The sequence below is a fragment of the Clytia hemisphaerica genome, unplaced genomic scaffold, assembly GCF_902728285.1.
Source record: "Clytia hemisphaerica strain Z4C2 unplaced genomic scaffold, Clytia hemisphaerica genome assembly, whole genome shotgun sequence".
NCBI classification, from domain to species: Eukaryota; Metazoa; Cnidaria; class Hydrozoa; order Leptothecata; family Clytiidae; genus Clytia; species Clytia hemisphaerica.
This window is the reverse complement of record NW_027104297.1, coordinates 770,072-795,017: the sequence shown is the minus strand read 5'-3', so window position 1 is coordinate 795,017 and position 24,946 is coordinate 770,072. Positions and strand designations below refer to the sequence as shown.

At 36.8% G+C, this 24,946-nt stretch overlaps 3 protein-coding genes and 1 pseudogene across 3 annotated transcripts; all 4 read left to right on the top strand.

Annotated features, from left to right (window-relative positions):
• Positions 1 to 1,254: 1,254 nt before the first annotated feature.
• Positions 1,255 to 10,681, top strand: LOC136817336 (glutathione peroxidase-like). Its single transcript, XM_067073682.1, has 2 exons — positions 1,255 to 1,386; positions 9,803 to 10,681. The coding sequence occupies exons 1-2, from the start codon at positions 1,366 to 1,368 to the stop codon at positions 10,442 to 10,444; spliced, it is 663 nt and encodes a 220-aa protein (XP_066929783.1). The 5' UTR covers positions 1,255 to 1,365; the 3' UTR covers positions 10,445 to 10,681.
• Positions 10,682 to 10,817: 136 nt separating this feature from the next.
• On the top strand, positions 10,818 to 11,802 carry LOC136817337 (glutathione peroxidase-like; annotated as a pseudogene).
• A 112-nt stretch (positions 11,803 to 11,914) lies between these two features.
• LOC136817307 (general transcription factor IIF subunit 1-like) lies at positions 11,915 to 22,227 on the top strand. The gene is made up of 10 exons (XM_067073648.1): positions 11,915 to 12,088; positions 12,399 to 12,471; positions 12,746 to 12,945; positions 13,129 to 13,402; positions 13,760 to 13,844; positions 20,405 to 20,560; positions 20,849 to 21,021; positions 21,258 to 21,345; positions 21,575 to 21,721; positions 21,833 to 22,227. The coding sequence occupies exons 1-10, from the start codon at positions 11,946 to 11,948 to the stop codon at positions 22,216 to 22,218; spliced, it is 1,725 nt and encodes a 574-aa protein (XP_066929749.1). The 5' UTR covers positions 11,915 to 11,945; the 3' UTR covers positions 22,219 to 22,227.
• A 662-nt stretch (positions 22,228 to 22,889) lies between these two features.
• On the top strand, positions 22,890 to 24,461 carry LOC136817306 (bifunctional peptidase and (3S)-lysyl hydroxylase Jmjd7-like). The gene is made up of 3 exons (XM_067073647.1): positions 22,890 to 23,176; positions 23,426 to 23,632; positions 23,753 to 24,461. Exons 1-3 carry the CDS (start codon positions 22,957 to 22,959, stop codon positions 24,436 to 24,438), a joined length of 1,113 nt encoding a protein of 370 aa, XP_066929748.1. The 5' UTR covers positions 22,890 to 22,956; the 3' UTR covers positions 24,439 to 24,461.
• The last annotated feature ends 485 nt before the right edge of the window (positions 24,462 to 24,946 follow it).

Below are 24,946 nucleotides of genomic sequence, written 5' to 3'. Positions count from 1 at the left end.
TTATACAGCGATTTGTAGCTTTTCATCCTGCCCTGGTATATTCTATCAAATGCTCTCCGATGATCACAGGGCTAGCATCGTTGACGCTCTTCTTTGGATGATAATCCCGGGGGGGGGGGGTACTAGGTTTGCGAGGTGACGGGTATGTCCGAGCCGAAAATCGAAAATCGACCCTTTGAGAGACAAAATTTTGGTGATTTTGGGACCCTTTGAGAGACTTTTTCCTAAATTTTGGTCCATTTTTTCCAAATTTTGGTTTGATTTTCACCAAATTTTGGTCAAAATTTTTGGAAATCGTGACCCTTTGAGAGAGAAATTTTTGATTTTCGTGATTTTGGGACCCTTTCAGAGACTAACTTTTGAATTTGTACCCCTTTGAGAGACTTTTGAGGAATGAGAAAAGGTACCCTTATGGCTCGCACATACCCGGCACCCATTTTGCCTAAGTACCCCCCCCCCCCGGATGATAATCCTTGGGTCCAGGTATTTGCGAATTAAAAGTGATTTTGAATTGCGCTTCTAGGCACAGTTCACTTGTATATATGAGTATAGTTTTAACCTGAATTTTGATATGAGACTTAAAACTTAAGCTTAGAGGATCCGAGGATCCAAAAGCTTGTGAATCATCCGACTAGTTTGAGAATATAACCTAGCAGCTATCACACCCCTCCCAAATCGGACTTTATTTCGATTAAATACAGTAGAAAGCCTGAAAATGTCATTTTCCTATTTCTTTTAATGGTGAAAAACGCTAAAATACCCAGAAAAGCAAGCTTCATCAACTACTCTTTAAATACCCGGAATTCTGTTGTTGTTTTTTTCCACTGAAAAGAGGCAGTTGTGAATCTTAGACTGGGAAATAGAGCCTTACAACTTCATTCCCTACCTTGCATATTGTCAGTTATTTATGCTTACTGAGAGCACCAGATTATTCTCTGGTGAAAATTGTTTTTCACTATCTTGTATGTACAATAATTAATGTACAAGGTAATTTTTAGATAATCTAAACATATGGCAAACGATAGTCCTTGGCTCAATAAGCATAAATATGGTATGTCAGATCAAAGCATACATTTTTCAGGAAATGAACTAGAATGCTAAGCCACCCCAGGCCTGACCCGAAACCGGAAATGTGTACCGAAGCGAAAACAACGGTATTTGCGCGATTCAGGCTTGGGCGGGTTATGTATGTTATGTCGGGCGGAAAAGGAGAGAAAATGAGGCGTTAGATCAATAGACCCGTATTGAGAAGAAGTGCACCGCCATTCAAATGAAAAGAAGATTATTCCAGACAGCAAGAAAGAACAGAAAATTATTATTTTCTGTCTAAATGTCTGATGGTGCAGCTATCAAGCAGAGAAAATAATGGCAAAAAGTATTCTATTTGTAAGTTACTTGATAGTTTTTGTTTAGAGAGATAGCATGTAAAGGTGTTGCCATTTTGCTGTTTTTAAACTTATTTTATTCCAGACCCCAGCAGAGCCAGACGTAATTAGGGGCCGTCGACAAACGATTTTCCTTTTTTTTAACGGCTTCTGGCCATAAGGGGTGGGAGGCGGTCACTGCAATGCCGTTAAAAAAGTTAAAAAAAAGAAGGGAAAGTCTCACTTACAAATTTCATCAGTCCAAAAAGTAGAAACATGTGAAGAAAGGCTAAAGACCAAAGCAACCACACGACATTCACCTTTATATTCCCAATCACCAATTAATGCTTCGACGAAAAAAAATGACTGGTCACATGCAGTGTAGCTGGAACCTCGATATTCCAGGATTAGAAAAAGCTATACCTGTTATCTTTTTTCTTTAAAGAATCAACAAGCCATCAACTTCGATAAATTACACACAATTCCTCCAAAACTCTTAAAATTATCTGCCATTATGACTTTCTTGAAGCCGTTCCGAAAATAACCAATCGGGTTAGGTATCGGAATTCCTATGGGAGTTCTTTTCCAAGTTTTGTAAAATAGCTAAGTCTGCAAAAAAACTTTTCCCGGGGGTTTGAGGAATAAACAGAACTGTTATCATTAGTTTTTACTTAACCATATATTTAAATTTGCGCTCAAAAATATTCAAATGAATATGTTAATAATATTCAATATTCTATTTGTATCTCTCAGAAAATAAACACTTACAGAACAACATAGTTTATCATTTGAAATACCCCCGTGTTCGGACCATTCTATCGTGGGCGCAAAATAGGGCGGAAACTAAGAAGCACCCTCAGTGCAAGATTGCCGCCTCATCTTTATTCGCCCGCGCGAAAACGTGAGCTAATCATTTTTTTCTCGTGCGCTCAAGGGGAAAAGGAAAGTGATCGATATTCTTTGAAGGAAAAACGTCAGAAACAAACCCAAAGACCAAAAGATGTATTTTGTTGTTGAGAATCGATCCTGTGAAGATGAAAAAATTTCTGCTATGCGTTTTTTTCGGAACGCTGAAAAACTCTAATTTCGATCTTCCTTAAGGTAAAAAGGTTGCGAGATTTGGGTTAGCGAGGCAAAAATTGCTAAAAAACTGGTAAAATCGTAATCCTCAAAAATCGAAGTTCCAGCCTCACTGACATGACGAAAGTCGGCAATTTTTCCCTCCGTCTCAGTTGACTCCTTGCTCCACCCATCCCGCCCTGACTTGATGCGGGTGGGCGATTTGCGCTAAATCTGTACCGTGTCCCGTCCGAAATCATGAATAATAAAGTTCATTTTTTAAACATAACTCTACTTTTCTATGACAGTCTATAGCCTATATTTCATGAAAATGTACCTTGACACCACCTTTTAAGGCCTAATGATAAAGATATAGGGGCTCATGGAGCTGTTAGAGCGTATGAAAATGGTAAATTTGTGGTAAAAAAAAATCAAAACTAACTTGCACTGTAGAGAGTATCACATATTATAAGGGTTGTAACAGGTGATATTTAAGTATCACTAAACTTAGGTGAAATCCTTTTTTTGTTTCATTCTTTTGATTGGCATGTACTGTAGATATTGAAAATGATTTCGGACGGACAAAATTTGTAAAACCAAAGGCTAGAATACATCAGAAAAATGTATTGAGGAAGTAGTCCCGTCCGAAATCATTTTCATAAAAATCTGTTTTATTTCAAGTTTTGCTAAACTTTTTCTTTCTACATATATACAAGTAAATATACTACTATTCCAAATAGAAAATACTTGAGAATCTTCCACTCTTTTTGTTCCAGTAGTGGTTTTAATACAAGACCTATTTTTACAGGAAAATTGTCCCGTCCGAAATCAATTCCTATTTTCAAGGTTAAAATAAAGGTATAAAAACTTACTTTAATTGGCCTGTTTGAACATTTTTCTTACCAATAGGTCTTGCTAATAACTTCCTGAATGTTAAACATTCATTTTATTACAAATTGAAACATATTTGAAAAGTTATCATTTCGGACAGGACAAATGATTTCGGACGGGACATTTTTTCTAGTACCCCTGGAATCAAATCTGAAGAGCTTTGAATCTTAGATTTACTCAATTAAAATATGCTCTATCCTAGATTACAATATTCAGCCATTCAAATCTTTCTACCCTGCAGAATTTCAGAAATATTGTCAATCTTATTGTGATTTCGGACGGGACATTTTTTGGTGTCACTTCCAATCACCAATACACTAGGACCTATAGAATGTTAACCTAATGGTAAAATCATACTTTTTGACAGGTTTTCAAACACAAACAGATTGAGCTTACTCTCAAACTTAAAAAACCTTCAATAAACACTCTTTAAATAGGGGCAATGTGCAATGATTTCGGACGGGACACATTTCAGTGTCAAAATGGACGTAAACAGAAAATCACTGCTAGAGCAAGATGGAAAAAAGGTTTCAAAACACTTTTTTTGTAGAAAAACACATAAATAAATTGCCTATATGGAAAATCAAAATTCCAGGTCTTATACCTTCCTGGAAAGAAAGTGCTACCATAAAACTGAAGCACTTTTTTGCTAAAAATTGCCAAAACAAGGAAAAATTGACACAAAATTTATGATTGCAGATTAATGATAGACAGTTAAAACATGAAATTTTGCAGAAAGTGTACCATTACCAAGCTGTATCTGATGAAAAAAGAAAAAAATCATTAACACTTAACCTTAATGAGATATATGCAAAAAATGATTTCGGACGAGACGGTACAGATTTAGTGCAAATCGCCCGGGTCTTGGAGTTTCAAAATTGAAAGGTCACGGCTCAAAACCACATGTTTATTCCGTGCGAAAAGAAGAAGTTTGAGGATTACGAATCGTAAGAACATGGCGGCCATGGACCAGTGAAAGTTACTTTTGAAGAATTTTTTTGGCCGCTAAGACGTAGGGGGAAGGGGGTCTGAACCTTAACGGCCACAGGCCGTTAAAAAAAAGGAAAGTCGTTTGTCGACGTCCCCTTAATCGAACAGTTCGATTTACCGAACTAATCGAACTTTGTCGCACTTAATCGAACGACAAAAGTTCGATTAAATTCTTTATTCAAACTTTTCAAAAGTTGCTAAAATTGTGAGTATTCGATTAAGTTCAACAAAACATATTAAGTTCGACAAAGTTCGACAACGAGAAAGGCGGTCATAGAAAAATTGTTCTATTCGCGTCACCCGCCCGCATCAAATTTTACTTTTAAAGTATAGCTTTTTTCTCAATTGCTCTGACTGAAGACCATCGAAAAATTGTTTTGCTCGCGTTACCACCCGCCCCTGAGTTACTGGCGTGATTAAAAAAAAAACGGGAATGTTTTTGACCGCCTGTCCGCCCCGCCCGCCCGCCCGCATGCATTTTTAACACCCGTTGCGACGCGAACAGAGCATTTTTTCGATGACCGCCAAATGTTCGAAAAAATTCTACAAAAAACTCCGTTCGATAAAGCTCAACAACAAGAAAGGTTTGACAAATTCAACAAAAAACTCTGTTCGAAAAAGTTTGACAACAAAAGACCTCCTTCGGGTACTACCATGGACGGCCCTTGGGAGGCCTAGCCGAGGTCCCAGGGGGTCCAATTGGCGCCCACTGTTCAGGGGGATGTGAGGGTACACGTCTGCACCGTTGGGGGTCCTTCAAAGTTCCTCAAAGTGTTCTCAAAAGCTGGCAAAATTTACGAAAAATGACCTCTTTTGGGTACCAGCCCCGGTGGGACCAATCGAGGTCTCTACAGCCCCCCACAGCCCTTCAGACCGCTTTGGATACCCTCTGCCTTGCTTTCCCTTGAAGCCAGCACCCTCCATCAGTCATCCGAAGCCTTTAAAAGGCTTGGAAAGGCGGAAAGGCTTGAAAATTGGTCAAAATTGGAAAAAAATGACCTCCTTTGGGTACCACTGCGGACGGCATCTGGGGGTCCCGGCCGATGTGCCGGGGGGTCCGATCGGTGTTCACTGGTCAGGTGGGGGGTATGAGAGTACACGCCTGCACCATTGGGGGTCCTTCAAAGTTCCTCAAAGTGCCGTCACAAGGCGGCAAAAATTGCCAATAATGACCTCCTCAATTGAGGCTACTACACCCCTTTCTCACCAGGAAAAATCGCCGATGAGACCAATTGAAGGCCTCTACAGTCGTCCACAGCCCCCATAGCCCTCCGGACTCCTTCGAATACACTCTGCCTTGCTCTCCCTCAAAGCCAGAACCCTCCATCAGTTAACTCCAAAGCCTTTAAGCTTAGAAAGGCTTGAAAATTGGCGAAAATTGGTCAAAATTGGAAAAAATGACCTCCTTTATTTGGGTACCACCGTTGACAGCCCCTGGAGGTCCCGGCCAGGGTTCCGGGGAGTTCGATCGGTGCCCACTGGTCATGGGGGATGTGAGGGTACACGCCTGCACCGGTGGGGGTCCTTCAAAGTTCCTCAAAGCGTCATCACACATGCGTTTGCGTAGGGTAAAATGGCGAAATGCGAAAATCAATTTTGGCAAAATTTTTTTGAAAAATGACCCTACAAGATTTGACTACAGTATATCTTTTTATTCCATGAAGAGATTACTTTCAAATAAAAAATATATTGACAATGAATGGGTAAGCTTTCTAGAAATCCAAACATAAATTACATAGCTTTTACAAAAAATAGCACTAGGATCAGAAACAGTCAAAAACCAGCTTTTTCCAATTTTCTTCGAGTTACAGGAATTAAATTCCTTGTTTGTTTTGATCTGAAATTTTCAGTAGGGGTGGCCAACATGGTTCCCTTGCTCATATCAGGGGGAGGGGCAAGACGGGGTAAAAGAATTAAAGTTTCTTAGTAAAATCTTAATTATCACCCAAAAAAGTGCCTTTTTTTGTCCATATCTTTTAGATAGATTGTCCCAGCCTTATCCCTCTTTCAGTAAAGCTTCCTATACCTTTTGTCCTTCAGAAAAACCAAAAATACTGGCCTTGATTGCTTGCTTTCAGTTCCTGTAGCCAGTAGTGTGACCCCCTGTATTTCTATTTTAATTCGCACGGGTTTTTTAATAGAGATGTCACATGACTCAAATCCGCAGTCTTATTGGACTAGAGAAAGCGAAAGTGAAATCGTGCGATCTGATTGGATGAAAAAAAGACCGGGGGAGCTGGAAACGAATGGAATTCTCTAGAATTCTCATTCTAAACAAGATGGCGGCGAGAAAAGCACGTCTTTTGCTTTGGGCAAAAGGTTGTAAATTCTGGTTGATTTTACGGTTTTATCTTATCTTATCTCATTTACTTTAATTTGTAGAGGCTTCTTCAATGTTTTGGGGAAGGTAAGTCTGTAAAAGTTATTTGTTTTTCGGTGGAAAAAAGTGTTTAAAAAAGCATTTTTTGTGCTCAAGGTTTATTTTTCTTCGCAAATTTTTGTCTTTAATCTTAAATAGATGAAGGAGTATTTGACTGATGGCTATGATTTTTTCACAGAACATAGTAAAACTATTCAGGAACTTAGACCATTTTACAGAATTTCAAAAAATCTGTTAGTTCTAGAGATATATTGAAAAGTTTAGACATGGGTAGTTCGCGTTCGTGTTTCGCATTCCCAAACCAAACGCACGTGATCAAAAGCCGGCAAAAATTGGAAAATTGGCGAAAATTGGGAAAAATTTGGAAAAATGACCGTATCATTTGTGTACCAGCGTGGACGGCTCCTGGGGGTCCTGGCCAGGGTTCCGGGAGGTTTGAGCGGTGCCCACTGGTCAGGGGGGTGTGAGGGTATACGCCTGCACCAGCAGGGGTGCTTCAAAGTTCCTCAAAGTGTCGTCAAAGGCCGGCAAAAAGTGCAATCGAATTACGCGCAAGTGGAGCGGCCTTCAGTTGCTCGGGTTTTCTCAAATTTTTGTTTGCTTAAACTTGACAAAGTTCGATTAAATTTGATTAGCTCGATTAAGTTCGAATAATGTAATTGAACTAATCGAACTGTCAAGGTCTTTAAAAAAAGTTCGATTAAGTTCGATTTCAGTAATCAAACTTTAAATCGAACTTTAAATCGAACTTGGTATTTTGAGAAATTTGTGAGTATTCGATTAAAGTTCGACAACCGAACTTAGTCGAACATTAATCGCCCAACAAAGTTTGATTAAGTTCGACAAAGTTCGATTAAAAAAAACGTTCGATTGGTTCGATTAATTACGTCTGGCAGACCCGATCAATCGAACTTTTCGAACCAATCGAACAATCAAACTAATCAAACTCGATCGAAAGATTAAAGTTCGATTAAAATAATTAATCGAACTCTAAGATTTTTAACAAAATTGTGAGTGTTCGATTAAGTTTGATCAATAACAATGGGTTGCGGTTTGATCAGTTTGACAGTGTAGACCTAAAGCTCTAAAACAGCATCTAATAACATGAAAACCAGAATATGTTTCTTCAGTGGGAATCAAAACTATAAAGTGCACTTACAAACATCACATTGTCAGATCTAACAAAATTAATAACGGCACTGTCATCATTGACAATTCAGACAAACGATATTCTGTCAAGAGCCTTGTAAAACATTCCAGAGGTTATGAGAATAACGTCAATTTGACGTTATGCGTTGTCAACTTCCTTATTTAATCCTGCCACGCGTAAATTACTTTACCATAGCTAATAAAAAGCCCCAGCTAAAAATATAACTCCCTGGTAAGAATCTTTGTATTCTTATCCTATAAGTATAATGGAACGGCCATTCTACGGAAATTGCTGTCATGTGACTTTTATCTACCGCGTGATACAAATCGCGCATTTTCATTGGATGTTGGAAATTTATTTGTCACGTGACAAGAAGTTCTGACTTCACATTTAAAAAAAATAAAATGGCAGAAGGACGTTTTTTCGATGTATATGAATTATGGAAAGAATTCAGTTGATTTAAAGGTTTTTTCTTTTGTGTACCAAAAGATTCTACAATGTTGTGGGATTCTACAAAGTTTTTCTATTTTTCATGGAAAAATGAGCTATAATGTCTTTGCTTAAAGTTTGTTTTTTCTTCGTGATTTTTTAACTTCAATCTTTATTTAAAGTTTGGATATTTTATCAATTATCTTGGTTTTTTTCAGGGTTCATTCTAGAACTATTTGGGAGGAGAGAGCTTTTCACAGATCTTAAAAAGCTTTACTAATTCTTTAGATATAGTCAAAAGTTTAGACATTGCAGTGAAAACTTATTTCTATGATCTAACATTGACACCCGCTTTTCCAAATCAGACAGGCGTGATGTTCTGTTCGCTTCATAAAATATCACCAAATCCAGTCGGTCGGTCGGTAGCAAATGTTGTTGGATTTTTAATATTTGATAAATCCTGAAGAATACAGTCGGCAAAAAACAGAATCTCTTGCCGCCCTGTTTAAATTTGCTAAGATAATTCCAGTGAAATGCGGGTTGTGTTGACCTTAAAACTGAACCTGATTTTCGGCCCTCCTGGATACCGGCTCTATCACGTCAGTGAATTTCAAGTTGATAATTTCAATGAGGGTGGACGGGAAAAAACTCAAATTGGACTCAATGTGGGTGAAGTAAACAAAAACTTGAAGTGAATGGTGATGTAGAAAAAGGCTTAGCTATGGAAAAAATTTCCCAATATTATTGTGACTGGGCCAACTTGGTATTTATGTTTTGAAAGTGAGTCAGTCGGGTGACGCAAACATAACATATTATTGATGGTCACCCAATCACATTGTTTTTTTACAACCAAATATCTGCATCAGCAGGGCCAAGATTTTCTATTGCAATCACTTCAAATTCATAGACCAAGGACTGAATTATTAAATATTATCTTGAGCAGGAACAAACTCCTCTAGGACAGGTCAGGTAGCTCTAAAATACCCCTAAAATCAAATTTGTAGTGTTTTTGTGACGTTGGTTTTTTTGAAAATTCTATAGTTTACTGGCCATAGTTTCAGAATCACCCAAAACCAATTCCTCATTTTGGTTTGAGAAAGCATGGCTTCATATTACTGTACGAACTTTTTTAAGTGAAATGCCCAAAAAATTTTATCTTTTCTTCCTTTTCTTTATGTTTGCCAATCCAGGGAGTCTTCATTTATATATCATAGGAAAGCTCACAAAACCTTTTCTTCAAACTTCATTCATAGAATGACAAAAATGAGATATTTTGCCCCATCATGCTAAGTTTTGGTCTTTTTTTGCAAGTACATGATGAGTACCTCTAGATACTTGATTCTTAATTTTGTGAAACTATCCAATGGGCCTACCCTAGATCCCTTTCTAAACTTTCTTGCACATCAGCCCGTCCAGTTGATTATTTCATCTTTTTAGGTTTATGGGAAAATTACTCAGCTCTAGAAGTTACATTAAATAAAGTTGGAGAGCACTTTTTTAATTAAAAAAAGTTCATTAGTATTTCTTGTTCCTTCGTAGGATTTAAAAGTTTCAACACTTCTTGGCATAATTGTGACAGTGGTCGCCATGTTGGCAATTTACAAAGCTTTCACCGGCTATCTCTTCCCTACACTAAGTGCTAAAGAGACTGCTAATACAAATCTCCTACATTCTAATCCTCAAAGTCCAGAAAAAGCGAGTTCCATTTATGATTTTTCTGCATTGGATATCGATGGTAATATAGTGAATCTTTCCAAATACAATGGATTGGTCACCTACATTGTCAATGTTGCTTCAGAATGAGGCTTGACGAAGACCAATTATGCTCAAATGATCGAATTACAAAAGCGATATGGTGAGCAAGGTCTTCGTGTACTCGCATTCCCATGCAATCAATTTAATGGACAGGAACCAGGCGACAACAAACAAATCAAAGAGTTTGCTGCCAATAAAGGGTGTAATTTTGATATGTTCAGCAAAATTAATGTGAATGGTGCCGGAGCACATCCTTTGTATATTTATTTGAAAAGTAAACAGCATGGCATGTTGACGAATGATATTAAATGGAACTTTTCCAAATTTCTGTGCAATCGACATGGTGTACCAGTGAAACGCTACTCTCCAACTGATGCTCCTTTGAACGCCGAAAATGATATCAAAGCTGAACTTAGTAAAGAATAGCTAGTCTTCAGAGTAATTTCTTTTCAAAGAATTTTTAATTTTATACTAATGAGGCAATTTATTCAATTAAAGTCATGTGAATTTAATAATGTCTAGGAGATATTGACCTTGTAGCTTTAGACTATTTATGATGATAGAACTGTCAACTTTTTTGAGTGAGTTTTATTGGATTTTTATGTAGTCTATAGATGTTATTGGTGTTAATTTTCAACGAAAACAATGTTAAATTTTTATAAATTATTTCAGTTTTTTTTTTTCGTTTGTGTTGATAACATTTAAAAAGGTCTGGTTGACAAGACAATCTTATTGAGTTACAAAAGTTTCTTTGCGCCTAAAACAAAATTCTTACCAACGTTGAAAATAATAGCATAGATTATAGTTTATGGATTGAGTAAAAGATGTGTCACCATCCTACAAGAATTGGCAGGCATTTCCAATGTGACAGGATTTTTTTAGTTCTAATCTGCGGCATATCTTTGTTTATATTTCAGTCTCAAAAGAAAAATGTTGCAAAGAAGCAGAGCAGTTCTTGAAGAAGCCACAAAACATCTTTCGAGAGAAGGGCTTTATTCTCGGCTATTTTCCACCACCAATTATCCATTTCAAAAGCAGGATAATCCTCAAAGTCCAGAAAAAGCGAGTTCCATTTATGGTTTTTCTGCATTGGATATCGATGGTAATATAGTGAATCTTTCCAAATACAATGGATTGGTCACCTACTTTGTTAATGTTGCTTCAGAATGAGGCTTGACGAAGACCAATTATGCTCAAATGATCGAATTACAAAAGCGATATGGTGAGCAAGGTCTTCGTGTACTCGCATTCCCATGCAATCAATTTAATGCACAGGAACCAGGTGACAACAAACAAATCAAAGAGTTTGCTGCCAATAAAGGGTGTAATTTTGATATGTTCAGCAAAATTAATGTGAATGGTGCCGGAGCACATCCTTTGTTTATTTATTTGAAAAGTAAACAACATGGCATGTTGACGAATGACATTAAATGGAACTTTTCCAAATTTCTGTGCAATCGACATGGTGTACCAGTGAAACGCTACTCTCCAACTGATACTCCTTTGAACGCCGAAAATGATATCAAAGCTGAACTTAATAAGCAATGATTTCGTAATAAGGCCAAATGGTTTTTGGAAAGGAGAAAAACTTGATATGAATTATTTTTTAAAAGATAACCTCAATGAATTATTTTTTTGTTTATTCCATTGCTTCTTTTTTGCTACTGCTTATGATGGTAAAACTCTAAATTCAATTTCTCTTGGTTGAGTTTTATTTGATGTTTATATTGCAGTTAAGCAAAATTGTTAATTATATGAAATGAAACAATTTTTAAATTCACTTACTTGTATTGTCTTGTTGTTCTGATTTTGAAAACCATATTCCTTATGAATCCAATCTAAGTCAAGATTTCGAAATATTGTTTTGAAATATGTTGGCTAACTTTTCTTTTAGACTAAACAAGAAATAAAAAAGAAATTAAACACAATGCACAAACCGACAGCAATTAGACCACTTGGCATGAAGCCGGCGGCCACATCACGACCTCCAGGGGTCAGTGCGTCCGTCCTCCCACCTGGCATCAGTAAACCGCCTGAACAGTATACCGAATACAAGCTAAGAGTACCCAAGTATGTTCCTTTCTCTTTAGACATTTACATTTCTCTAATTCAAATTTGAAAAGATTTTCACTAATAAAAAGCGCACTCAATTAGTGATAGATTTACATCTGACGATTGCTGAGGGAGCATGAAATTCTGAGCGATGTAAAATTTTATTCAACTTGTCATGGAAATATATTCATGATTTCAATCTTTTTTTTGTATCGAGCACTTATGTGTTGATTTGTTCACCAAACAAATAATGATAGTGAGGGATATAGTGAGTTTATCTAGAAGTTTTTTGACTTTCAAGTTCCCAAATTTTTATTTTTTCGTCTAGAAATCTAGTGAAACGCTATAACGTCATGAAAATCAACAGCCCAAGACCGATAAAACTGGATCAAGTGAAAGAGGTACAATATGCGACGAACCGAAGGGTTTCTTTTTCTTTAGATGAATTTTCCTAAGACTCACTTATGAGTAAAGGAAAGAACTACATCAGTTGAACATACAAGTGCGATCAGTCAAGGGGTAAAGGGCGTTGATAAGGACAGTTGTGAATTAAGTGAAGATGGATGTGAATCATCTTTTGAACATTTTTATGTGTAAGGTATCTAAAGTTATCAACGCTCTCTCAAAATGTGTCACATTATTCTGTTATTTCATTTTTGTATTTTTCTTCTAAAGGCCAACATGGTTCGTAAAACGAAGAAACAAGTTTACGTTGAAGACGACACAGTTGCCATGCCGACCACAGGAGCAGGGAGTGTTTATAACTACGAACGAAAAGAAGAAGCAAGAAGGAAGAGAAGAGGATACATAACCAGAAAGATCTCTCCCGAAGATCTCCCTTATGCACTCAGGTTGAATGGGAAGGGAGGCAAAAGGTACGTCTCCTTGTTTAACTTTCCCCTTGAGTTACACAATCTTTCATTAATTCAAGCTGGTTATTTGAAGTAGTGTTAAGACTAATGGAGTATAATACGAATAATATTTAGACCTTGCAATTGAAATCAGATCGGAAATTGCTGACGTTTCAAAACTTGAGAAAATACATATCTGTCGTTTAGATATACAGGTCGCAAAGAACCGATTCTTGATCATTCGGCATACTTCATCATCACACAATCACCGGACGGCGTGTTCGAAGCAGTACCCGTGCAAGCCTGGTATAACTTCATGCCAGATATCGATTACGCAACACTGAGTGCCGATCAAGTGGAACAAGAATTCTCAAAACGTGATCGCAGGATGAATGCTTACCAAGAGAAATATGGCTTGAAACCAGCAGACGAGGAGAGTGGTGGAAGCAAAGTGCAACGGAGGGCAGATGGCAGTGGCCTGGTTTGTACTTTTCGTTTGAGGTTTTAAGGGGCAGGGGTCAAATAAGAATATTGGGTTGTCAAAACTTTCTGGTTAAATTATGTATAGTGTCGAATATTTCTCAAAGAATTTGCTAGAAAGGGCATTATAAATGGCAAAACTATGATGCCCGTTTTACACCCTTTACGCAAAATTTAAGCTTTTCATGGAATTAAATGGTTGGTAAAACGGCTGGTGAACATTATGCAGATTCCAACGATTTAAAAAAGGAGGGATGAAGTCAAAATGGCGGACTCAGACCTCCTTGCACTACCGGCTTGTATATCCCTCCCATTGCGAGTATTTTTTAACCATCCGCTCTTCCTTCTCACATCACAGGTGATACACGATGACGACCTAGACGAAATAGATAACGAATTCGATGACCCGCCTTCTGATAGTGAACGTGGTGCAACTAAAAAAGGTTTGTCACTGTGTTATTGCTTTGAACGTGGTGTAAATAAGAAAGGTTTGTCTCTGTGTTATTGCTTTGAACGTGATGCAAATAAGAAAAGTTTGTCACTGTATTATTGTTTTGAACGTGGTGTAAATAAGAAAGGTTTGTCACTGTGTTATTGTTTTGAACGTGGTGCAAATAAGAAAGGTTTGTCACTGTGTTATTGCTTTGAACGTGGTGCAAATAAGAAAGGTTTGTCACTGTGTTATTGCTTTGAACGTGGTGCAAATAAGAAAGGTTTGTCACTGTGTTATTGCTTTGAACGTGGTGTAAATAAGAAAGGTTTGTCACTGTGTTATTGCTTTGAACGTGGTGTAAATAAGAAAGGTTTGTCACTGTGTTATTGCTTTGAACGTGGTGCAAATAAGAAAGGTTTGTCACTGTGTTATTGCTTTGAACGTGGTGCAAATAAGAAAGGTTTGTCACTGTGTTATTGCTTTGAACGTGGTGTAAATAAGAAAGGTTTGTCACTGTGTTATTGTTTTGAACGTGGTGCAAATAAGAAAAGTTTGTCACTGTGTTATTGTTTTGAACGTGGTGTAAATAAGAAAGGTTTGTCACTGTGTTATTGTTTTGAACGTGGTGCAAATAAGAAAGGTTTGTCACTGTGTTATTGCTTTGAACGTGGTGCAAATAAGAAAGGTTTGTCACTGTGTTATTGCTTTGAACGTGGTGCAAATAAGAAAAGTTTGTCACTGTGTTATTGTTTTGAACGTGGTGTAAATAAGAAAGGTTTGTCACTGTGTTATTGTTTTGAACGTGGTGCAAATAAGAAAAGTTTGTCACTGTGTTATTGCTTTGAACGTGGTGCAAATAAGAAAGGTTTGTCACTGTGTTATTGCTCTGAACGTGGTGCAAATAAGAAAAGTTTGTCACTGTGTTATTGTTTTGAACGTGGTGTAAATAAGAAAGGTTTGTCACTGTGTTATTGCTTTGAACGTGGTGCAAATAAGAAAGTTTGTCACTGTGTTATTGTTTTGAACGTGGTGTAAATAAGAAAGGTTTGTCACTGTGTTATTGTTTTGAACGTGGTGCAAATAAGAAAGGTTTGTCACTGTGTTATTGCTTTGAACGTGGTGCAAATAAGAAAGGTTTGTCACTGTGTTATTGCTTTGAACGTGGTGCAAATAAGAAAAGTTTGTCACTGTGTTATTGTTTTGAACGTGGTGTAAATAAGAAAGGTTTGTCACTGTGTTATTGCTTTGAACGTGGTGCAAATAAGAAAGGTTTGTCACTGTGTTATTGTTTTGAACGTGGTGCAAATAAGAAAGGTTTGTCACTGTGTTATTGCTTTGAACGTGGTGCAAATAAGAAAGGTTTGTCACTGTGTTATTGTTTTGAACGTGGTGCAAATAAGAAAGGTTTGTCACTGTGTTATTGCTTTGAACGTGGTGCAAATAAGAAAGGTTTGTCACTGTGTTATTGCTTTGAACGTGGTGCAAATAAGAAAAGTTTGTCACTGTGTTATTGTTTTGAACGTGGTGTAAATAAGAAAGGTTTGTCACTGTGTTATTGTTTTGAACGTGGTGCAAATAAGAAAAGTTTGTCACTGTGTTATTGCTTTGAACGTGGTGCAAATAAGAAAGGTTTGTCACTGTGTTATTGCTCTGAACGTGGTGCAAATAAGAAAAGTTTGTCACTGTGTTATTGTTTTGAACGTGGTGTAAATAAGAAAGGTTTGTCACTGTGTTATTGCTTTGAACGTGGTGCAAATAAGAAAAGTTTGTCACTGTGTTATTGTTTTGAACGTGGTGTAAATAAGAAAGGTTTGTCACTGTGTTATTGCTTTGAACGTGGTGCAAATAAGAAAGGTTTGTCACTGTGTTATTGCTTTGAACGTGGTGCAAATAAGAAAGGTTTGTCACTGTGTTATTGCTTTGAACGTGGTGCAAATAAGAAAAGTTTGTCACTGTGTTATTGTTTTGAACGTGGTGTAAATAAGAAAGGTTTGTCACTGTGTTATTGTTTTGAACGTGGTGCAAATAAGAAAGGTTTGTCACTGTGTTATTGCTTTGAACGTGGTGCAAATAAGAAAGGTTTGTCACTGTGTTATTGCTTTGAACGTGGTGCAAATAAGAAAAGTTTGTCACTGTGTTATTGCTTTGAACGTGGTGCAAATAAGAAAGGTTTGTCACTGTGTTATTGTTTTGAACGTGATGCAAATAAGAAAAGTTTGTCACTGTGTTATTGCTTTGAACGTGGTGTAAATAAGAAAGGTTTGTCACTGTGTTATTGTTTTGAACGTGGTGCAAATAAGAAAAGTTTGTCACTGTGTTATTGTTTTGAACGTGGTGTAAATAAGAAAGGTTTGTCACTGTGTTATTGTTTTGAACGTGGTGCAAATAAGAAAGGTTTGTCACTGTGTTATTGCTTTGAACGTGGTGCAAATAAGAAAGGTTTGTCACTGTGTTATTGCTTTGAACGTGGTGCAAATAAGAAAAGTTTGTCACTGTGTTATTGTTTTGAACGTGGTGTAAATAAGAAAGGTTTGTCACTGTGTTATTGTTTTGAACGTGGTGCAAATAAGAAAAGTTTGTCACTGTGTTATTGCTTTGAACGTGGTGCAAATAAGAAAGGTTTGTCACTGTGTTATTGCTCTGAACGTGGTGCAAATAAGAAAAGTTTGTCACTGTGTTATTGTTTTGAACGTGGTGTAAATAAGAAAGGTTTGTCACTGTGTTATTGCTTTGAACGTGGTGCAAATAAGAAAAGTTTGTCACTGTGTTATTGTTTTGAACGTGGTGTAAATAAGAAAGGTTTGTCACTGTGTTATTGTTTTGAACGTGGTGCAAATAAGAAAGGTTTGTCACTGTGTTATTGCTTTGAACGTGGTGCAAATAAGAAAGGTTTGTCACTGTGTTATTGCTTTGAACGTGGTGCAAATAAGAAAAGTTTGTCACTGTGTTATTGTTTTGAACGTGGTGTAAATAAGAAAAGTTTGTCACTGTGTTATTGTTTTGAACGTGATGCAAATAAGAAAAGTTTGTCACTGTGTTATTGCTTTGAACGTGGTGCAAATAAGAAAGGTTTGTCACTGTGTTATTGTTTTGAACGTGATGCAAATAAGAAAAGTTTGTCACTGTGTTATTGCTTTGAACGTGGTGCAAATAAGAAAGGTTTGTCACTGTGTTATTGCTCTGAACGTGGTGCAAATAAGAAAAGTTTGTCACTGTGTTATTGTTTTGAACGTGGTGTAAATAAGAAAGGTTTGTCACTGTGTTATTGCTTTGAACGTGGTGCAAATAAGAAAGGTTTGTCACTGTGTTATTGTTTTGAACGTGGTGCAAATAAGAAAGGTTTGTCACTGTGTTATTGCTTTGAACGTGGTGCAAATAAGAAAAGTTTGTCACTGTGTTATTGTTTTGAACGTGGTGCAAATAAGAAAGGTTTGTCACTGTGTTATTGTTTTGAACGTGGTGCAAATAAGAAAGGTTTGTAACTGTGTTATTGTTTTGAACGTGGTGCAAATAAGAAAAGTTTGTCACTGTGTTATTGTTTTGAACGTGGTGTAAATAAGAAAGGTTTGTTACTGTGTTATTGCTCTGAACGTGGTGCAAATAAGAAAGGTTTGTCACTGTGTTATTGTTTTGAACGTGGTGCAAATAAGAAAGGTTTGTCACTGTGTTATTGTTTTGAACGTGGTGCAAATAAGAAAGGTTTGTCACTGTGTTATTGTTTTGAACGTGGTGCAAATAAGAAAAGTTTGTCACTCTGTTATTGTTTTGAACGTGGTGTAAATAAAAAAGGTTTGTCACTGTGTTATTGCTTTGAACGTGGTGCAAATAAGAAAGGTTTGTAACTGTGTTATTGTTTTGAACGTGGTGCAAATAAGAAAGGTTTGTAACTGTGTTATTGTTTTGAACGTGGTGTAAATAAAAAAGGGTTTGTCACTGTGTTATTGCTTTGAACGTGGTGCAAATAAGAAAGGTTTGTAACTGTGTTATTGTTTTGAACGTGGTGCAAATAAGAAAGGTTTGTCACTGTGTTATTGTTTTGAACGTGGTGCAAATAAGAAAGGTTTGTAACTGTGTTATTGTTTTGAACGTGGTGCAAATAAGAAAAGTTTGTCACTGTGTTATTGTTTTGAACGTGGTGTAAATAAGAAAGGTTTGTTACTGTGTTATTGCTCTGAACGTGGTGCAAATAAGAAAGGTTTGTCACTGTGTTATTGTTTTGAACGTGGTGCAAATAAGAAAGGTTTGTCACTGTGTTATTGTTTTGAACGTGGTGCAAATAAGAAAGGTTTGTCACTGTGTTATTGTTTTGAACGTGGTGCAAATAAGAAAAGTTTGTCACTGTGTTATTGTTTTGAACGTGGTGTAAATAAAAAAGGTTTGTCACTGTGTTATTGATTTGAACGTGGTGCAAATAAGAAAGGTTTGTCACTGTGTTATTGCTTTGAACGTGGTGCAAATAAGAAAGGTTTGTCACTGTGTTATTGTTTTGAACGTGGTGTAAATAAAAAAGGTTTGTCACTGTGTTATTGCTTTGAACGTGGTGCAAATAAGAAAGGTTTGTAACTGTGTTATTGTTTTGAACGTGGTGCAAATAAGAAAGGTTTGTAACTGTGTTATTGTTTTGAACGTGGTGTAAATAAAAAAGGGTTTGTCACTGTGTTATTGCTTTGAACGTGGTGCAAATAAGAAAGGTTTGTAACTGTGTTATTGTTTTGAACGTGGTGTAAATAAGAAAGGTTTGTCACTGTGTTATTGTTTTGAACGTGGTGCAAATAAGAAAGGTTTGTAACTGTGTTATTGTTTTGAACGTGGTGCAAATAAGAAAAGTTTGTCACTGTGTTATTGTTTTGAACGTGGTGTAAATAAGAAAGGTTTGTTACTGTGTTATTGCTCTGAACGTGGTGCAAATAAGAAAGGTTTGTCACTGTGTTATTGTTTTGAACGTGGTGCAAATAAGAAAGGTTTGTCACTGTGTTATTGTTTTGAACGTGGTGCAAATAAGAAAGGTTTGTCACTGTGTTATTGTTTTGAACGTGGTGCAAATAAGAAAAGTTTGTCACTGTGTTATTGTTTTGAACGTGGTGTAAATAAAAAAGGTTTGTCACTGTGTTATTGATTTGAACGTGGTGCAAATAAGAAAGGTTTGTCACTGTGTTATTGCTTTGAACGTGGTGCAAATAAGAAAGGTTTGTCACTGTGTTATTGTTTTGAACGTGGTGCAAATAAGAAAGGTTTGTCACTGTGTTATTGTTTTGAACGTGGTGCAAATAAGAAAAGTTTGTCACTGTGTTATTGTTTTGAACGTGGTGTAAATAAAAAAGGTTTGTCACTGTGTTATTGCTTTGAACGTGGTGTAAATAAGAAAGGTTTGTCATTGTGTTATTGTTTTGAACGTGGTGCAAATAAGAAAAGTTTGTCACTGTGTTATTGCTTTGAACGTGGTGCAACTAAAAAAGGTTTGTCACTGTGTTATTGCTTTGAACGTGGTGTAAATAAGAAAGGTTTGTCATTGTGTTATTGTTTTGAACGTGGTGCAAATAAGAAAAGTTTGTCACTGTGTTATTGCTTTGAACGTGGTGCAACTAAAAAAGGTTTGTCACTGTGTTATTGTTTTGAACGTGGTGCAAATAAGAAAGGTTTGTCACTGTGTTATTGTTTTGAACGTGGTGCAAATAAGAAAGGTTTGTCACTGTGTTATTGTTTTGAACGTGGTGCAAATAAGAAAAGTTTGTCACTGTGTTATTGTTTTGAACGTGGTGTAAATAAAAAAGGTTTGTCACTGTGTTATTGCTTTGAACGTGGTGTAAATAAGAAAGGTTTGTCATTGTGTTATTGTTTTTGAACGTGGTGCAAATAAGAAAAGTTTGTCACTGTGTTATTGCTTTGAACGTGGTGCATCTAAAAAAGGTTTGTCACTGTGTTATTGCTTTGAACGTGGTGTAAATAAGAAAGGTTTGTCATTGTGTTATTGTTTTGAACGTGGTGCAAATAAGAAAAGTTTGTCACTGTGTTATTGCTTTGAACGTGGTGCAACTAAAAAAGGTTTGTCACTGTGTTATTGTTTTGAACGTGTTGTAAATAAAAAAGGTTTGTCACTGTGTTATTGCTTTGAACGTGGTGTAAATAAGAAAGGTTTGTCATTGTGTTAATGTTTTGAACGTGGTGCAAATAAGAAAAGTTTGTCACTGTGTTATTGCTTTGAACGTGGTGCAACTAAAAAAGGTTTGTCACTGTGTTATTGTTTTGAACGTGTTGTAAATAAGAAAAGTTTGTCACTGTGTTATTGCTTTGAATGTGGTGTAAATAAGAAAGGTTTGTCACTGTGTTATTGCTTTGAATGTGGTGTAAATAAGAAATGTTTGTCACTGTGTTATTGCTTTGAACGTGGTGCAAATAAGAAAAGTTTGTCACTGTATTATTGTTTTGAACGTGGTGCAAATAAGAAAAGTTTGTCACTGTGTTATTGTTTTCGGAATCAGATGAGACTAAATATCCTTTATCATTCTGTGGATAATCCACACTGTTTTAGATTGAATATCCATAAGTTTCATGATGAATTGTTTATTTTAGAGAAAGGAGGGGCTGGTAAGAACAAGAAGAACATTTATGGAGGGAAAAAGAAGAAGGGGCGAGATGAAGATGACTTCAAACAAGATTCTGATGAAGAAGAAGAAGCAGACATGCTCGAATCCAAAGAAGTCGATTACATGTCCGAAAGCTCTTCCGGTATCTCTCTTTCACTTTTGCTTACATGGCCTGTTCGTTAGCGTCCTGGTTGTATGTGCAGGTACACTTGGCCATATTGAAATCTTATTGATATCTTTAAAAACAAAAAAAGATACACACATTCTTCAATTCATACTTTCGTATATTGCTCATTTTATTTTCTTCAACGTTTGAGTTACGTACATCTACTTGAGGTTTTTTAAAATCAATTTGACGTCGATTTAGCCTGAAATAAATCCTATGTTCCAAGTGGTTTCTTTAGACATTATTCTGTTTGTTTTTGTGCAGAGGACGAGTTGAAGGAGATGGACGATGAACCGGACCCTGAGAAAGCGTCCACCAAGCAGAAAGCGAAAGACGACTTGAACTTATTCTCCGATACTTCTTCTGAAGACGAAGACGATGAAGAAGAAGATAAACAACTCAACCAAGCTGGAAAACAACTCAAAGCAATGCTTAAGGTGATCCTTCTTACTACTCCCCCTGTCTGCCCCTGTTGGAAAAGAAATCTGAAATTGACTTCACATATTCAACTATGGTATTTGTTTTCGTACGTCAGTTCTTTATAAAATCGCTTAAAATGTATATCAAATTTTGTTTCCTCGTCGTACAATAAAGTGTTTATTTTTTTGTGAGGACTTCTTTATGACAACACATCAATCATTGGTTTCATTTTTTCCACTTCTCACATACGCAGAGTGAATCAGGTGAACGAAGCTCTGATGAAGAAGACGATGACGAGGATATCGATGATCAATATTCAAAGAACGCCATGCTTATCCAAGGTGAGTAGTGCGCTTCATATTCAAAGTTGATATCTGGTAGCAAATTATTGATACCTTCTCAATGCCATTGATCACGTCTTCGTTCTGATTTCAATCATTTTATGTCAATTTTCTCGGCCAAATCAATACAAAGTGCTGTATAAAATACCTTTAATGATACTACACGTTTTATCTTATTTGAAATGGTTAGCGGCCAAGAGTGTGATCAATTGATTTTCTTCTCTTTCAGGGAAGGATGGTAAAAAGAAGAAGAAAAACGGCAGTAACAACGGATCGAAGCCAACAAGTCGCTCCTCCACACCTGTTCAACATCAGAAAGATCAAGACTCCTCCACATCGGATACTCTTTCGCAAGCTGCCAAATCGCTCAAAGATGGTATTTCATCTATTTTTATTTTTTCTGTTCGTTTCATATTAGCTTTAAATTAATTGTTCTTCAATGTGAAATCTTTTTTATCCGTCTTCAATTCACCTTCACACTTTTCAGCTGGTTCAAAACGAGGTCACGACAGCTCATCAGTCCCTTCACCCGGATCGAAGAAACAAAAGTTCAATTCATCCGTTTCATCGGGAGGGCGTTCCAACAGTCCGCTCACTGTGCCCTCGTCCGCCGGAAACGATCGAAGCGCGTCACCGGCCGTCCGCTCGTCTACACCTTCAGATGGACACAATATAACTGAAAGCGCTATAAGACGTTATCTCACGCACAAACCAATGACTACTGCGGATTTAATGCGAAAATTTAAACCGAAAAAGACTGGATTAAGTAAAGAGCAGACCGTTAGTGCAATTGCCGCCATCTTGAAAAAAATACAACCCCACCAGGAGAAAATTGAAGGAAAATTGTATCTATCGATAAAGAATAAAAAATGAAACAAATCATATTGTCCTTATTTAATTTTCGGGTCGAAAAGAATTTCAGAGCTTCAGAAATACAGCTTATGAAACTTATCATTGGGACATTTGTGTGTTTTAAAACGTTTTGTAGTTGTAGTACTTAAGTTTTTATCTTATTTATAATTTTTTTTTTGAAAAATAAGGATTATTCTAAAACATCGTCTTTCGATCTTCTCTTCTAAAGGACGGTTATGTGAGTTGGCATCGAACAATAATTCTCACCGAGCAAATATTCAATTTAAAATCATTTACTTTAATGGGATAAAGTTTCGCGGATTTGGGTTCCATCCACGAAATTAAGTCCCAATGGAAATTTGGGAAGGTCATGTCCGCGAAATATTTTTAAACAAAACTAAAAAAAATGTCAAAAATGTACTTTTTCAATTTTTACTGGCGTCAAAGAAGCGCTAAAAATGCGTATTTTAATAACCAACATGCATAGTTTGGCAGTTAAAGGCACAAAATCGTGAAAAATTATCTTCCGATAGTACCATCCGCGAAATTAAGTCCCCGCGAAATCTTAAAGCTTCACAGATGAGTCCAACCCAGAAATTTAATCACCGCGAGATTTTATCCCATTAAAGTACCCTTTTGTATTCATTCAACCTTCTTATAATTCTGACTAATTTTTCCTCTTCAACTTTAGAAAAGGGAGTATATAAAAATAAAAACCATTGTAAATTGCGAAAATCGTAATGATGATATGAATGGACAATGGCAGCAGAAAATAAAACTGCTTTGTTTCGAGAACTGTTATCAGACGCTCGCGACTTCTATTTACCAACTGAAGTGAGAGAGTTGGAAGACAACCCTTCACCGTTGTGCTTTCTACGGGAACATGTTATGACGAATGTTCCTCTCGTCATCCGCGGTGGAGTGAAACATTGGCCTGCTGTCGAGAAATGGAGTGATGAATATTTGTGTGAAACACTGGGTAAGCAAACTTACGTTTTTCTGTAAAGAATTAGTTATTGTGTGAACCCATAAGCCTCTAGATAAATGCTTACCAACTTTTCACTGGCGTTGGTCTCTGTTTGGAAAGGAGTCCATGTAGCCAAGAAAAGTTTTATCGAGAAATCAATAGACGAGTGTGTTTGATTTATTAAATTATCAACGAGAAGGAAATCACCCAAACATTGTTTAATTTCCAGTTTAACTGTCGATTTCTTTATTGTTGGTGCAGGTGACAAAACAGTGACTGTTTCTATGACACCAAATGGTTACGCCGATGCACCGGTGGGTGAGAAATTCGTCCTGCCGCATGAAGAACAAATGAAAATGAGTGACTTCTTGAAAATGCTGAACAATCATAATTCAAAAGACGTCGTCTACATACAAAAGCAAAACTCAAGTTTCACTGATGAATTCCATCAACTCGTTCCAGATGCAGGTATACCTCGTTCTGCTTGGTCCTGGTATCCTTTAATGAATTGGTTTGAGGTTTAACAGCATATTATGAATATGAAAATCTTTTTCCACGGTATTTAATTGCATGTTTTGTGTTTTCTAGCTAGTGAAATCAGTTGGACATCGGAAGCATTTGGGTCGACCCCTGATGCCATCAACTTTTGGATGGGTGGAAACCGGTCCATTACTTCGACACACAAAGATCCTTATGAGAATCTATACTGTGTGGTTCGTGGAAGTAAAACGTTCACCTTGTACCCTCCACTCACTCTTCCCTTCATGCCATATCAAATGTTTTCGTTGGCTAAGTATGTGAGGAGATGTGAAGGAGTTTACGATATTGTGGATGAAAAGACTGTGGACGAGTCACGTGATGATAATGACATTGATGAGGTGGTGGAACGTGTAAAGCATGAAGGTAAGGTACACAAAGATGAAACTGTTGAGAATAATGAACAAAAAAACGACCCTGGTAATGACATTAAAACTGGCGAGGAACCATTAAAATCATCGGCTTGTTCTATACCTAAAGTTCCTTGGATAGCATGCAATCCTTTGAAATACGATGCTAGATATCAGACATTTTTCGACAATTCGCGTCCATTGGTTGTTACGTTACAAGCAGGTGACGTGTTGTATCTCCCCTCTCTCTGGTTCCACCACGTCCAACAGACCAATAGCACCATTGCCGTCAACTTTTGGTATGATATGAACTATGATGCCAAGTATGTTTATTTCAAATTCTTAGAGAAATTGTCACAACCTCGATTGAGTAGCCTGGTTTCGTGAAATAGAATGATTAAAAAGCTGAATTAAGCATATTAACTTGTTTTTGTATGAAAACACAAGATGATACTCGGTTAAATTCGATTCGATCATGGGGGCCGTCCACATAGTACGTACGCACTAAGGAGGGAGGGGGTCTTCTCAAAAGCGTATGCTTGCGTACAGGGGGAGGAGAGGGTCAAAGGAAAATTTACGTACGCAGAGAAAATTCTTTCATTTCCATTTTTTTATCTTATATGATCTTTTGAAAGAGAGTTATTAAAAAGAGTTAATTAAAAATTATTAAAAAGAGAATGGGCTTTTTCAGAAAAAAATCGTGCACCCCCTGTTGAGGAGGTCCATTTCTGTTCCAAGGGGGTAAGGTTTGAAATGCAGTGGAATTCCATAAGGGTAGACCAAAATCCGTCAATAATAAGCGGAATTCCAAGGGGGAAATTGAAAATTTGTAAAAATTCGGAATTCCAGAGGGGTATGATCCTAAAATTGCCTGGAATTCCAAGGGGGTAGGTCA